This window comes from Theobroma cacao, chromosome 6 (assembly GCF_000208745.1).
Source record: "Theobroma cacao cultivar B97-61/B2 chromosome 6, Criollo_cocoa_genome_V2, whole genome shotgun sequence".
In the NCBI taxonomy this organism is placed as follows: Eukaryota; Viridiplantae; Streptophyta; class Magnoliopsida; order Malvales; family Malvaceae; genus Theobroma; species Theobroma cacao.
The window spans coordinates 117,823-133,415 of NC_030855.1; the positions used below are offsets into that span (position 1 = coordinate 117,823).

General features: G+C 33.3%; 2 protein-coding genes across 3 annotated transcripts; one reads left to right on the forward strand and one right to left on the reverse strand.

Moving 5' to 3' along the window:
* Nucleotides 5,422–5,868, reverse strand: LOC108662395. Its single transcript, XM_018122725.1, has one exon. It carries the CDS (start codon nucleotides 5,866–5,868, stop codon nucleotides 5,422–5,424), a length of 447 nt encoding a protein of 148 aa, XP_017978214.1.
* Nucleotides 7,568–14,667, forward strand: LOC18595038 (histone-lysine N-methyltransferase ASHH3). Of its 2 annotated transcripts, none has more exons than XR_001928558.1 (13): nucleotides 7,568–7,909; nucleotides 8,459–8,506; nucleotides 9,317–9,446; nucleotides 9,676–9,784; nucleotides 11,067–11,166; nucleotides 11,710–11,788; nucleotides 11,891–12,062; nucleotides 12,151–12,231; nucleotides 12,410–12,584; nucleotides 13,028–13,055; nucleotides 13,146–13,232; nucleotides 13,982–14,030; nucleotides 14,106–14,667. XR_001928558.1 is itself a non-coding variant. In XM_007022782.2 (13 exons), exons 2-13 carry the CDS (start codon nucleotides 8,489–8,491, stop codon nucleotides 14,175–14,177), a joined length of 1,104 nt encoding a protein of 367 aa, XP_007022844.2. In that variant the 5' UTR covers nucleotides 7,569–7,909; nucleotides 8,459–8,488; the 3' UTR covers nucleotides 14,178–14,667. The 2 variants fall into 2 exon arrangements, 1 of the variants encoding a protein (XP_007022844.2); XM_007022782.2 differs by having other exon boundaries at nucleotides 7,569–7,909; nucleotides 13,142–13,232.

Genomic DNA, 15,593 nt, shown 5'->3' on the forward strand with positions numbered 1-15,593 from the left:
CGTGTCATTGTAATTTAAATTGCATACTCCAGTTTTCTATATTACAGTATGTATAAATTTATTTTGTTTTTATGTGCAGAAAATTAATTTTTGATGTTTCAAATATATATATATATATATATATTATTTTACATTAAAATAGATTATTTTAATTAATATTTTTATTTTATTTTATTATTCAAAAAAAAAGAAGAAATAAAGAGGAATGGAAAAAACTGGTACAAAAACCTTGCGAGGTCTCGAAAGGCATTCAGGAGAAGAATGTCTGTCGAGGCTTCGCGGCGGTTGTCACGGGCTCGATGAGAGTTTCGAGTCGTGACACATAGACCCATGATGTGATTCCTCCAATTTTTTTTCTTTTTTATGCATATATAAACACCTTGCTTCCTTTATGTCCCTTTTCATGGGATATTCTTTCAACTGCACATGTGTCAGAAATGCAAAATAGAAACTTTATAAGACAAGGAACAAAAAGGGGGAAATGGAAAGGATGAATATTTAATAAAATACATAAAAGATATTCCTAACAAAAAATAAAGCCATCTAAACATACATAGTTAATGGGGAGCTACTATTTAGTTTGCCTTACTGCAATAAAGAACAGGGACTACCATATGCTCTTTCTTTATCCTCTCGCCTTCCTTTTATTGATGACAATATCTACATTTATAAAAAAATAAAACAAAAAAATATTAATTCCAAAATATAGTGAATGTCAAAAGGGTTTGGCATATAATCCTATCTAGTCATGTGTCACTTTAATCACATAACAAATTATCCACAATATACTCACTTTAAAAACCTTGTACATATGATATAAATTTTCCTTTGTATTATTTTCATCATTGTGATCATTTCAAAATTAACCTTTCTACAGTTTAAATTATTTATCAATTTAAGCTTTTTTTTTAAATATCCTACAAATTTTCTTGAAATTTTCATCATATGGAATATTTCTTTCTTTTTACTTATTAATTAATTTACCTTAAAAATTAAACAATGTGGTGAACTGGAGTTTTCTCCTCCTTTGACTTGAACCTAGAATGATAAAATTTTGAGAATGAATTAACAACTCATGACATAATACAAACAATGTGAGTGTGCACCAAATTAAGAAAAACGACAAGTCATTATTTGAATTAATATAGGGCAACACTTATGAAGCTTGCATGTGTTGCAATCAAGCATTAAGGACACAGAAAGATCCTAGTTAAATTAAACAAATGTTTTCCATCTCTTCAGAAAATAACTTGCATCAAAAATAAAGATTGCACTGATACAAAGATAATAATTGACAAATCGAAATAAAGAAAAATATTCAGCCAAATATAGAAAAATATGGTATATACTTACTCATATTTTCTAACAAGAATTCATAAGACAAACAAAGCCCCGTAAACTTGCTGATCTTGCAGGTTATGCTTCACCTAGTCCAGAAGTCGTGGCCACTGCTCAGAATAATTAGCATGGATAATGGTCTTGAGACACTCACCCAATTGAACCCTGCAACAAAACAGATATGATGCATGGAGCAACTTAAGCATATAATGTAACTTTTGCACAATACCAATAAAATAGTAAAAAATTCCAAACAAACTATAAAAAAGGATGGAGACAACAAAGACCTTTACCTCAACAAAGGAGGAACTTGTGCAACAAACCCAATGCAATAGTCCCAGACTCCTGAATCAGTTTTCAAATAAATCCTAGTAATGATAGCAAGACAATGGCTATAAAATCAAAACCAGCAACAAAGCTTGTAACCAAAAACAGCCAAACACAGTCACCAATCAAAACAAAAACAGCAAAGAAAAGGAAATTGAGCCAAGCAGAGATAAAAAATCCTATAGAAACACCATCAGCAGGAAGGATGGAATAGAGCGCCGTTCATTTCAAAAAAGGGCCAAGGCACCATCAAAGAGACCATAATAAAAAACAGAGGGAACTTTTAGTAACATGATAAATGAAAGACAAAATCAGCATAGAAAGAATTAAGGCATAACCATTAGTAGATCTTCAGTCTTGCCCACACTTTTTTTTATGAGCATATCGGCAATAACATTCCCATATCTTGGGTGGTGAACAATTTTCCATTTCTGAATAATCAATCCAACCTTCTTTAATCAAATACTATTTGTAATTTAAAAATTAAAAAAAATTAAAAAAATTAAAGAAACCCAATATCATCTTATGAATACCCAAGAAACCACAATGAAAAAGTGACCAAATACTAGCAAAAATGCAATGACGACGAATGAAGAGGAAGCAAAGAAATAGGATGGATGTATGGCGTGTTATTCTTACCATGTGGAGCACTTTTTCTCATACTATGATTACAACATGGGGGGAATTTACCTTCACTCTAGAAGTTGTGTATATTCTTTGGAACTTCCTTGTATGGTGAAGCATGATTTTCACTCTATCAAACTTTTTGAAGAAGAGGTATGTATTAGAGACTTTTTCTTTGATCTACTCAAGAGTTTGAGTGAAACTTTGAAGGTTGCATAGTTCTCTAATTGGATATGAGTTTTTTATAAAAGGTTTAATGTTAAGAGAATTGAAATGGTTCTTTTGAGTACCTAAACTATGAGCACGAGTTAGTGGCTTTAATAATCTTTTAGTTGACACGACACATACTCCCAAGATGTCCAGATGATGGTATCTCTTCAACAGTTGTTCTTTTAGTAACAAAAATTGTCAAGGGAATATGTTTTCCTTTTGCTCCACTGTATTTAGGATCTTTATATAAAAGATTAGACTTGTACCAACTCAAAACTGTTGAGTCAGTTAGGCGTTATAAAGTTTTGACCTATGTAGATGCTTCCTTCATTTAGATCTGCTTATGGGAAATGTTTGGTGCTTGTGCTCCTATGCCTATTGTATATCATTATGCATCTTTTTCCATGAATAACCCTTTATTTAGGAACAATTATAGAGCTTGGACGTCGCATGATCTACTACCGAAGGGTAATGTTCTTGAAGTGATGGATGTGACAAAAGAATTCAATCCCAAACCTTATGTGTAGCCTATAAATGGATTTGGTGATCTTGAAATTTATTATGATTGCCATTTTTACAGCTTGAAAAAATGAGCTCACGAGGTATTAACTTTTGTAGATGGGTTCATAGTTCCTAATTGCCTTTTATGATTAAGAGTTCTAGTTATGGTAAAGATAGAGACTTTCGTTTTGTCGAGGTGTATTCTCTTTATAGAGTGGCACGTCAAGTTGGATTTGACCAACAGCTCCTCTTGACTCTTATTCATCTATCAATTTTTCTTCTTATGTTTCTTCATTTCTCATGGCAGGACTTCAACTCAATTTAGATAAACTTAAGTGTTGTATTGTCCCAACTTTTGATTAAATTAATATCCACACTTTTGGATGGTTTGCTTATTGGAGAGACCTTTTACTGTGCCATTAACTAATCTTAAGACTTGTCTCTACATTCCTTATGTAAGTAACACTGATGTATCCTTATGCTTGATTCCTCTTAAAAACAAGAAAAATGTAACTGAAGAAGAAGATACTGCTTTTTATGCTCTTGCTCGTCGAACAAAAGATAAACATGCCTATCGAAAAGTAAGTTTGTCTTTTGTTTCTTCTTCTATATTTTTTTTTTCATTTTTTCATTTGTTTTTTTTATGGAGAATCAACTACAAGAGTATAACTTAATTCAGTTGAAGAGGAAGAAACCTCTGAAATAGAGACTGAAGATGAATCATGTTACTTTAAACGTAGTGATAAATCTGATGATGAGTCTGTTGATGTTGATGTAGCTATAGTTGAGGGTGAACCAAACCTTTTTATTGATTTCATTTATTTGTATGTTCTATTTCCTTTTCATGTTTAGAGCTCCATTATAAACTAGGTATAAACATATTATTATGTTACTCCAATTGATGTTGTTCCATTTTTTGTTTGAAATTAAAATCATTCTTGCTCTCCAAGTAATTCAAGATGAGGTTGTTCTTGACATTGAGGCTATTCTTGCTGTTGAAGTTATCCCTAAAGCTATTCCCAATGTTGAGGTTATTCATGATGTTGAAGTTGATATTGATGATGCTAGAGCTATACCAATTAAACCTCGTGCTTCTTCATCCCTATTGTCAGAACATAGAGATGCCAGTAGTGCTTTTGGCACTCAAGTAGCACGTACTGAATAGAGTGGTAGGAAGGTTGACTTCCATGGTTTTCAAGTTTCATAAAAATATGTGGAATACTTAAAGCATGTTCTCAGTATAGAGGGAAAGTTTTGGAGTACCTCATTTATAAAGAATGTAGATGTTATTTGCTTAATGATGGAAGTGTTGGGTAGAGTTTTAGCCATTTCCCATGCTCCATTAATGAGTACTTCACTAGAGGAATTGCAACAGATGTTATGAGATTTCGATGGTGCTTGTAATGTTGGATTCAAGCTTGAGTGCCTTAGTGATTGTAGATTTAAAACTAAGGTTTTTCTCAACAAATCTTCCTTGAAAAATGAGCTAGAAGACATTGCAGCGAAGATAGCTTCATTGAAAAAGCGTGAAGTTGAAGTACGAGAACAATTAGATGTATTTGCCAATAATAACTTTTCTCTATGGAATATGTAATTGGCTAGTCTTTTGCTTTTCTTTTTTTAGCCAGTACTTTGCTATTGGTATATCCTATTTCTTTTTCCTTAGCAATAATAATGTTATACGCATGTTGCATACTTATTTACATTTCATATTATCGTATATGGCCAAAAGGTAACTCTTAACTTTTCATAGAGGAGATTAACTCTACTTAACGTGAAGGAAATTAATTCATTCTTTTAAATAAATAAGTGTAAGGATTGTGGCCAATTTATGAGTAATAACTTAGGGCCAATGATGAACAAAAAAGCTTGCGGCCAATAATATAATATATTTACAGCCAAATTATTAGCAATAAAGCTAATGGCTGAAACATGAATGATAAATTGCAATCAAAGAATGAGTGATAAAACTTGCGACCAATAATATCATATAATTGCAACAAACATATAAGCAATAAAGCTAGTGACTAAAATATTAATAGTGAAACACAGCCAATATAAAAGCAGTGAAGTTACGGCTGTAATGCTTTTCAAGATGACGAAGAATCAAATAATGTATTTTGCATATTATATATTGAAAATTGATTGGAGCAGTGATGGCGTTCTTTTGCGGATTATCAATTTGCAATATCCGCTCTCATTTATCTTATGAACAATATATAGCCTTTCCCATTTTGAGCTAAATTTAGAAGTTGGGGTTCCTCTTTTAATATGCTCAACTGCACGTAGTACCAGATCACCTTATTCAAAATTTCTTTTCTTCACTAGCTTGTCATAAGCTCTACTTAACCTCATTTAATAGACTAATAAGTTCTTTTTTGCTTTATCTCTTTTTTCCTCTAGTGCTTCCAATTTTAACATTTATAAAGTGTCATTATCAAGTTCAACGTCTAAGACTAATCTCGTAGATGGAACTAGAATTTTCACAAGTAGTACAACCTCTGTCCCATATACTAGTGAAAAAAGAGTTGCCTTCGTAGGTCCACTCTTGGAAGTCTTATATGCCCATAATGCTACTAGAAGTGCGTCATGCCACATTTTTTGTTCTTCATGCACCATTCTACTAAGCACTTTGAGTAAAGTCTTGTTAGTAGCTTTAGCTTGACCATTTCCTTTCAAGTAGTAAGGAGTCGACTTCACATGATCCACATCGTAAAAGGTAAGTAATTCACTTACATTGGCATTAATGAATGGAGCACTATTATCTGAAAGAATACGTCTAGGTATGCCAAACCTACAAATGATGTTTTTCTTGATGAAATTTGCTACCGTTGGACCAATCGCATTCTTCAAAGAAATAGCTTCCATTCATTTAGTAAAGTACTTTGTTGCTGCTAATATCTAAGTATATCCTTTAAAAAGAGGATTGATAGGTTCAATCAAATCAAACACCCAAGTATGGAAAGGCCATGGAGCAGTGATGCTATGAAATTGTACCGCTTGAGCATGTATAACATTCCCATAAATTTGACACAGATAACACCTCCTTACATAATTCACTACATTCGCTTCATGGTAAGCCAATAATACCAAAGATCCAAAAGCTTTTGATAAAGCTTCCTTCCACTTTCATGTTTTCCGCTACTATCTGCATGCACTTTTTCTAACAATGGATGTTGAGGAAACACATATTAATGTTGTTCCTACAAATGAGAGTTTGAACAAGTCATTTCCTTTGAGAAAGAAACGTTGAGCTCTTTTCTTGAGCTGTCTTGCATCTTGAAAGTTAGTTGGTAAAATTCCATTTTGGAGAAAATCAATATAAAAAAGTTCTTGTGATAGGAAGAGTAAGTGTTGCAAATTCGTAAGGGATGTACTGGAGGTGGTGATAAGAAAGATCAGAGTAGTTCCTGAAGTACTAAGTGTTATAACAAGTAGAAGAGAATAAGAACAGAACAAAAAGAGAATAGGTTGACAATGTTTAAGAGGGTTCAAGAAAGAAGCTTTGAGTGAGAGTAAGGTAGTTCTCCAAAAAGTGAAAAGTTCCCAAAATGAATTGTGAAGGTTCTATATATAGCACAAAAAGTGATGATTATAAGAAATGACTTTAATGCACGTAATGAATGATATTATGAAAGAGAGTTTTAATGTTAGGTAACCATTGTTAAGAGTTAATATCGAGTAACGGTTAGAAACTCATTATGTGACTATTGAAGTAATAAAATATAATAAGACTTGTTCTCGAGTAAAAGCTGATAAAGAAGAGTTGTACGTAAACAAGTAGAAAAGAATAAGGTAAAAGAGAGAAACACTTGTACTTCAGGAAAATGTTAAGAGATAGACTTATTAACTACCTCCACATCTAAGCCACCAAGTCAAACTCTCCGGAACATCCCAAGATAAAAATAACTCATAAATTGTATCATTTATTCCAAATTACTGTCACTGTCATCTGTGCGAAGTAGTTATTCTACTTATATTAGTTGTTCCACATGAAATAGTATTCAACTTATTCTAGTTGTTTCATATGAAGTATTAATTCACTTGTAATAGTTGGTTTCATTATTCTCTGTAAAATATTATGCTATAAAATAATTCTTTAGATAATACGTATTAGCCAAAATCAAGTATCTACATATAGCTTTATAGTTGGAAGTTTCCAAAGTTAAGCCTCCCTCACTTCTCCTCTAGTTGGTAGTTTTACACTATGGCTATAGCCACACCAAAAAATTAATTTGTCAAAAGAATCTGGGAATAGCTATACTTATAATAAAGTAAAATGAAAGTGGTGAATGAAGAGAATACAAACTACATGATGGAAGGAACTCTAGTAAAATAATCACCTCACGGATTCTTTCAAGTGTGAGCGGTGGGGCAAGATGAGACTACAAATCAGAAAAATCACAAAAAAGAATTTCAATAATTGCTGAATACAAGAGAAATCATCAAAAACGCAAAACACAAGATTCATCTCAGCTTTCCCACCTGGCTAAAACCGGTCAGTAAATTCTAAACTGGCTTGGCCCAAGATATATTTGTCTATATTTAGTACCAGGATAATATGGTAATAATAAAGCCAAACCCAAATTTCTCTCTTTTCTACATCAACCGGCGCTACCAGTTGCACTTGCCTTCCTCAGTTCCTCGCCACTCTTTTCCCTCTTCCATTTCCATTTCCGTCTTCCTTTTTCTTGTTCTTCCTCTCTCTCTCGGCCCATCGCAGCCGTCTTCTTTTCACTCTTTTCTCTCTGAACCATCATTTCAGCCCTTCTTTTTGGCATTCACCGGCGCCGCTCGCCCCTTACCTTTCCTCTCTTTCTTCGCCCTTATCAGCCGTCTTCCTCTATCTCTCACGAGCTTCCCATTTGGTCCGGTCCCCTCTCTCTCACGAGTTTCCCTGCTTTGGAAGGTAAAACCATGCTCTCATCACCATCTTTTTTGTTTAATTTTGATTTTCAGAGCTTTTTTATTGTTTTCCATGAAATTGAGTGAAACGATAAGCAAGATTAGGGCTCTATACTTCTTCTAATTCAGCGTTTCAAATTGGATCTGTCCTCCATTCATGTAAATTGTTTTCCTTTTTCCTTTTCTTACTTTTTCTTTTAATTTAATATATTTATATATTTATAATTTTATTAGTTTGTAATTTTAATCAATTTCATTGGGTTACAATCATTTGGACTTCATGCGTGAACATGCATTATGTAAAATTAAAATCTAATTGGGCCTGAAAAGATTTAAAATTGCAATTGTTAAAATGAATAAAATAAAAATATGATAGTTTAATTAGATAATTTAATTAGAGGAGTGTACATATTTACTGTAGTAATGGTAATAACTATATCCGGACAAAACAAGGTGTCTGTAGGAAATTGTAAATTCTCGAGATGAGTCATCTAGCTTTTATTTTTTAATTTATTGTGCCTTTGATTACTGACTTCCATGTTGTTATTTTCAGATATTCTTTGTGGTTAAGATACTGGAGGCCATGCCTGCTACAAAGAAGGTTTCTTTCCATATTTTTGCCTGCTGTGGGTCATTCATGGATTTACTTTTGGCTATTCTTTTTTTAATTATTATTCCTTTCTTGTTTTTAATCTTTTGAAGCGTATGCTAGGAAATTTATCTACTTTGATACTGTAAGTTTCTTGATGCTAATATTTTCCTTTTTGAAGATATGCCTATCACTTTTCTTATAACGAAAGAGGGGCCCCAGAGATGAATCTTGTTCAATTTTTCTTCTTGTACTTTCCACTCTTACATTTCTGATTTTTAATTTTTTAATTTTTAGCATCTTTTTATTTCATAATTATCCTTGGGATTCAGAATATTGCAAGGGTGCTTTCTGACGATACTTTTGTGCTTTGGCAGTTGTCATTTTTAAGAACACTTTACTGGATTGTACTAGGTTTATGATGTTTAATTACTGTCTTCTCTTCTGTTTGACGTAGTTAGTATGTTGTGATTATGTATATTTTCTACTGATGTATCTAACTTTTTGAGAATTTCACAGCATTGTAATTTAATTTGTTTTTTCTTTTACCTTTTCTTGTACTAACTTATACCAACTAAAACCCAAATTTTCCATATCAAGGTTGGATGGCCATATATATAGGGAGATTTTTGTTCATTTATATAACTATTGATACATGTACTAATCTTTAAACTTCTGGTTGACCTTTTTTCAAAAATATTTTTTTTTGTAAAATATCATGAAATGCTATAACATTTGAATGATCTGGTTTTAGGCTATTATATTGCGTAGATTTTGTCAAGATATGATGAATTTTCTGATTGGATTTTCCCTATTTATCAGAGTTCTGATTGCAGCCACATTGGCTATGCATTCGGTAAGTTGTTGAAGCAAATTGGAAATCCAGTTGACTTTGAGCTGCCAGATTGGTTTAATAAGTGGAAGCCTACGCCCTACACCTTTATAAGGCGCAGTATCCTCTTCACATAAGTTTGTAATTGTTGCTTTTCTCCACATTTCATGTTTGATAATTTATGCTTATGAATCCAGTCATTATAATTTTTACTTGTTTTTTCCTTAATGGTTTAAGAATGCTCACAATCGTTTTATTTTGCTCTTTTTGCTTTGTTTGCTAAGAGATTTGATTTGCCTCGAGTGTTTCTGTCTGTATGTTTTTTATTTTGTCGGTTTAACAAATTAAGATATATACCTCACAAAGAAGATTAAAAGGCGTCTTGAGGATGATGGCATTTTCTGTTCTTGCACTTCATCACCAGGTTCTTCTGTGTGTGGTAGAGATTGCCACTGTGGGTAAGATTCATCTTGATTGATCCCTATTTGCAGTTGCTTTACATTATATACGATGAATTTTTAGATTTTAGAGTGTAAATAAGTTTAATACTTTTTTGGGTTGCTCACATATTACTTTGATTTATCCTAAATTTATTGAAGTGAATTTACTTTTGAGCCTTGAATGGTATGTTATAATTTGGCTGAAATACTAAGTCAGTACATGATAACTGCTCCAAAAAAATTATTATTAGAAGTGTAAGGAAAGTTATGTTTTCATTATTACAAAATGTGACAAAAATTTAAAACTTCTCATTAGCGAGATCAATCTTTGGTTGTTTAAGATAGAAAATCCTAACTAAGAGGAAGAAGATTGTTATACCTTTGAACCTTTAATGTCAAAAATGACTAGGTCACAATACCTTGAGTATCATAATCTTCTTTGCACCAAGCTTGTGTTGTTGCAAACATTAAGCTGTTCAATTTTCCAGTTTCCAATGGTGATCCACAAGGATGCCTTGCAAAACATTAACTAGTGCTAGCTAGGGTGAAAGGCTATTGGGTTTTCACACTTCCCAAGGGAATTCCAAAAGCTCAAAGAGAAGGAGGGCAAGAAGTTGTCAATTCATAGAGTTTGGAGTAGGGTGCCGAAATCTGGGGTTTTGGGTATAGGCCGAATGCACTTCTCTCTCTTTTCTTATCTTGCTTGCCTTTCAAGTGTGTTGTGTTATTCTCACATGTAGCACAAGCAATATTTGTAGGCAATTCTAACCCTTGTAGGTTTAAGTAACTTTTATGCTAGTATTAAAATTACTTCAATTTGATTTAACTCTTTCAATTAAAACATTGCAGTTCAAAGCTTCTTTGCAATTAAGTCTAATTTAATTTCAACTTTGAGCTACTTAACTAATAATAGTAAATCTTGGAGCTGTTTTCTGAACATGTTATTTTTTGATAGTGATTATCTTGTTTTATTTGACTATAAAGTTGGCATCTGAATGGCTGGTATTTGGTTTAACTAGTATATGTTTTTATATGATTGTAGCTGTTTAGCACCTCAATAAACTTATCTCAGACTTCTGTTAAGAATAACAATTCAAAAAATATGATGTCATTGTTATCCATTGCTGTGCTTATTGGAGCTTTAGATAAACTAATTGAAGTTGCCAAATCAAACAGAATGTCATGTGGGTAGAGGCATAACATGCCATTCGGTAATTTGTTATGCATTCTATTTTGGCATATGTGCTCACTCTGTACATGCAGTATGGAGTTGTGTATGTGATTTTATTGCTTCATGCAGGATGCTATTGTCTAGTTGCTCCTCTGGCTGCAGCTGTGGGAGCTTATGCCTCAACAAGCCATTCCAACACCAACCTGTCAAGAAAATGAAATTAGTTCAGGTAGAGTTGTTTAACTTTTCTACATATTACCCTGATTAAATCTGTGTTATGTTCAAGTCTTCTTCGGACCAGCGTCCTTTCCGTCGTCTAAAGGGAGTAACAGACTTTTCTTTATTGCAAGTGTTGAAACCCTTTAGCATCTGTAGAAATATAGACAAAAGAGCAATTCAGTTAAGAAAGTACAAAGGAACTGTAAAAGTAATATTGATGCCTTGCAAATAAGAGCTAAGGTTGCAAACAATCCTTTTTCCTTAACAGAGTTGTTGAAATGAAAGTTTTAGTTAAAAGTTTGATCCCCCGCCCTGTAAATTTGATTATTCTTCTGAAAAGATTCTGTTGACCTCATTTTTGTTTTCCTCATTTTGGATCCTGCTATTTTAGATTATTCTTTTTGTTTTTTTATAAGTGTTTCAGAAGATGTCTCTTTCTTGTGTCCATGTTCCAAAAGACAAATTGTGCATTTTGTTAGATACCATTCACTTTTCATGGTTTTTAGTTGTATGGATGCTTGAAATGTGAAGTTAAACAAGGGAATACTTGTAGACCGAGAAATGTGGGGCGGGCATTGTGGCAGATGAAGATATTAAGCATGGAGAGTTTGTAATAGAATACGTGGGGGAAGGTACAGAACTGTTGCCCTCTCCACTGAAGTTGATATCCCTATTCTCTGTAGCATCCTTTTTGATATGCTTGCTAAATTTCGAATAATCTTTTCTCAATGTAGTTATTGACGACAAAACATGTGAGGAGAGGCTTTGGAACATGAAGCATCGTGGAGAAACGAACTTCTACTTATGTGAAATCAATCGTGATATGGTAATTGATGCCACATACAAGGGGAACAAATCCAGATATATAAACCATAGTTGCTGCCCCAATACTGAGATGCAGAAATGGTTCTCTACCTACTCTTGTTATTGTACTTGAGTTAATATTAACTGATATGCTTATCTTACACATTTTTTTTTATTATACCTTTCTTAGGATTATTGATGGTGAAACAAGGATTGGCATATTTGCGATGCGGGACATAAAAAAGGGCGAGCATCTGACCTATGATTATCAGTATGAGTACTTGTGTGACTTCGTAATATACGCAAAAAATTATGTTTGTGGCATGTTTTGTATGTTGCTAATGAAAACTGATGTTTTCAATTGAGCCTTTGCCATATGAAATGCTGAAGCCACTGGTATTGGTTCCTTTAAAACTTTTATCCTTAGTACAATCTAACAAATTTAGCAGGTTTGTTCAATTTGGTGCAGATCAAGATTGTCACTGTGGTGCTGCTGGCTGCAGGCAAAAGTTGGGGGTCAAACCTAGCAAGCCAAAGATGTCATCAGATGCTGCATTAAAGCTAGTAGCATGCCAGGTGGCAGTGTCCTCTCCGAAATTGAAGGCTGTGCTATCTGGAAAAGATGTATGTAATAAAAGGCTGCTTGAATCACTTAGTTTAAAGTCCATTCCATAATTCTAGTTCTGGATTGGAGTCTGGCTTAGGCTATTTAATTGTCTTAAATTTTTCAAAAAGTTGGCATATATTTCTTTTTTAACAATGGCAGTATCATTTCCTGGAGTTTCTATAAGTTGATAAATTGATAGTTGAGCCAGAGCTCTGCATTTCCAAAATAAACTTGGAAGGTTTTTTCCCTTGTCTGTTCACTCCTTCCCTCTGTCCCTCCATAATATCTTTGTAATTTTTTGCTTTTCATGTCCATGCTATATACATGTACAAACTCTGTGATATTCAATTGCCACTCAACATTTCAGCAACATTATTACTTTCTTACATTTTTGTCTATGATATGTATATTGTAGATTTTGGTGAAAACTTGAACTAATAGTTCAATATTTGTTTATTAGGTAAACCAGAATGGAGGTTTGCCTGTTGGTAAGTTAATTGTCCTTTATCTTGTTTTTATAGTAAATGTGTAAATTCAAGTGGATCAAATGTTTGAAGCTGGAACTTAATTTCAGGAAGTTCTCGGCATGCTCATAATCGACGACAGATACACTCTCGATGTTGCATTGGTGAAGTGATAAAAATATCTCGTTCGATAAATGACAGGTACTTATGAATGATTTCTTTTTTCTAGGGCTTTTATTTTACTGTTTTTTATCTTGAGTTAGATTTAGGTATTTTAAATGCTTGTGGGCAGCAAATGTATGAAGCATCTGCAATGTGTTCTCAATTGTTTTTCTTAGGAAAGTAGTTCCTCACTGGTTTAGGGTTATCAAAATGAATAAATAGTAATGAAAGTCAAATATTTGCAACTTGTATATTTGAAGATTTTTGGTTGGTTGATTCTTACTGGATGTTTTTGTACTCACTCTTTCTTCTCTTTTTATTTATGGTACTTTTTGTCTTTTTCTTACATTAAAAGTTAACATTTCCCCCATATGTTTGGATAGTTATATTAATTATTTACTCATTGCTTTATCAATTTGATTTCCTATGTTTTTGTTCAACATTGTTCTTCATGTAAGATGCACTAGGGATTTCGGCATGGTTCTAAAATACCTGGACCAGTTCTTCAAGATTTTGATATAGCCTCTTGTTAGTGCAGTGTGTTGATTAAAAACAAAACTCAGTAATTGTCTTTTTCCTTTAATTTGCTCCTTTCTGGTAGTAATAGGGTTGTAGATTGCTTCTTTGACTGTATCATGAAGTATTCTGGCTGAATTGCTTGTGTTGCATATAATCGTTTTTCATTTCTTGGTTCTTTTTCTGTAGTTAAGTGTCATAGGTCCTGATCCTGATAGTATCTGTTTATACTTATTGTTTTATATTTCATTCTCCTGACTCAAATTTTCCAGGTCCTTTGGGATTATTAAACGATTTGACAAGTATTCAAATAAGCACTCGGTAAGAAATTCTTGTCTTTTTTTTTTTATTAATAACGTATCATGCTCATATGTGAGTGCATGTATATTGTTGCAGGTCATGTTTGAAGATGGTGTTGTTGAATTTCTTGATATGTCGAAAGAGGATTGGGAGCTTGTAACCTTGTAAGGTCAATTATGATAAGCACAACACTTCAAACTGCTAGCAGAACACTTATATCTCTCAACCATGCTTGTAACTGCCTGCAGTTCCAAATTAGCACATAAGAAAAGAACAGAAATTTATCTAGTGTTTGGAGATGATTTGTTTTCCCACCATTAAGAGAGGTTTTCTCTTGGGAATGATACTTTTAATATTATTTCAATGATCAATAAAGTGGATCATTTAATGCTTAGAAACTTTGAAGTTTCAGCATCATATATGTGATTCATTAAGAAAGTTGAACCAGTGGTCTGTTGTTCCTATTTTTGTTAAAGATGGTGAGAACATAAAGGGGTATTAAGTCAGGCAAAGTTTAGACTTTGCTTCTAGTTTTTTTTTTTTTGGGTAAGAACTTTGGCAGTTATATTGATATGTATTGGAAAAAGGTTGAGTATGTAAAATAAATAATCAGTTTCTTGGTTATGTACAGTATGAGGCAGAAATGGGCTTTGTTTGAGATTTTAGGCCACAAAGATTGCAGTTCCCTCCACAGCTCCTTTTTTTTTCTTCGTTTTATTTTTTCTTTCTTTTGGCTTAGATTCAACTTTTTACGTGATATCTTTTATTCTCTTCCTCTCACTGGCTGACCTCTCCGCTTTACTCTGAACTGGTTCAGTTTGAGGATGCAACGCAATAATCATAATCATATTCCAGATACCCTATAGTATATATCCAAAAAGAGAAACCAAATTGGAATCTTATTAAATACGATGATTATGTAATCGATAAGCGGTTTTAATTTGTGGGGTAGGGCGGCGGCTTCCGTTTGCCATCACATTCTATAATGGCCGGTACCTGCAATTCTTCCATCAATGTCACTCGCATCCTTGTTTCAAAAACTTTGACAAAAAATAGCGGCTACATCCTCTCGCGTTTAATCATCCTTTTTGTTTAAATCCTGGTTTCCTGATCAAACTGGATCGTAGATCAATTTATTTGTTAACCTTGACTAATTTAGGTAACCCTTGCCTTGGGTGGGTAGAATTTACTTCTACTCGGATACACCAGGCCACTTCCCATACTCTTTTTATCTTTGACCCGTTGCTGTCGGTTTTCATCTTCATGCTCGGATAATCTAGGTGACAGCTCATCACTGTCCACGGAAACATGTTTTAACTTCATCAGATGGAACTTGGGTTTCACCCCATTGGCTAGAACGCTTATTGCTTTGCCATATGGTTCAACAAACCATGCTATAGTGATAATTGCACCCTGGTTTGGGTTGCAAACCGTGACTATCCAGTCAATGGTAAACGCTCAAAGCTCTCTTTGAAGAAATATGATGTAAATAGTTGATTTTGATTAATACTTATTTTTAAAGAATTATTTTACCATGTAACATTGTATAAAGAATAATAAGAACAATTATTACAAGTGAAGCTT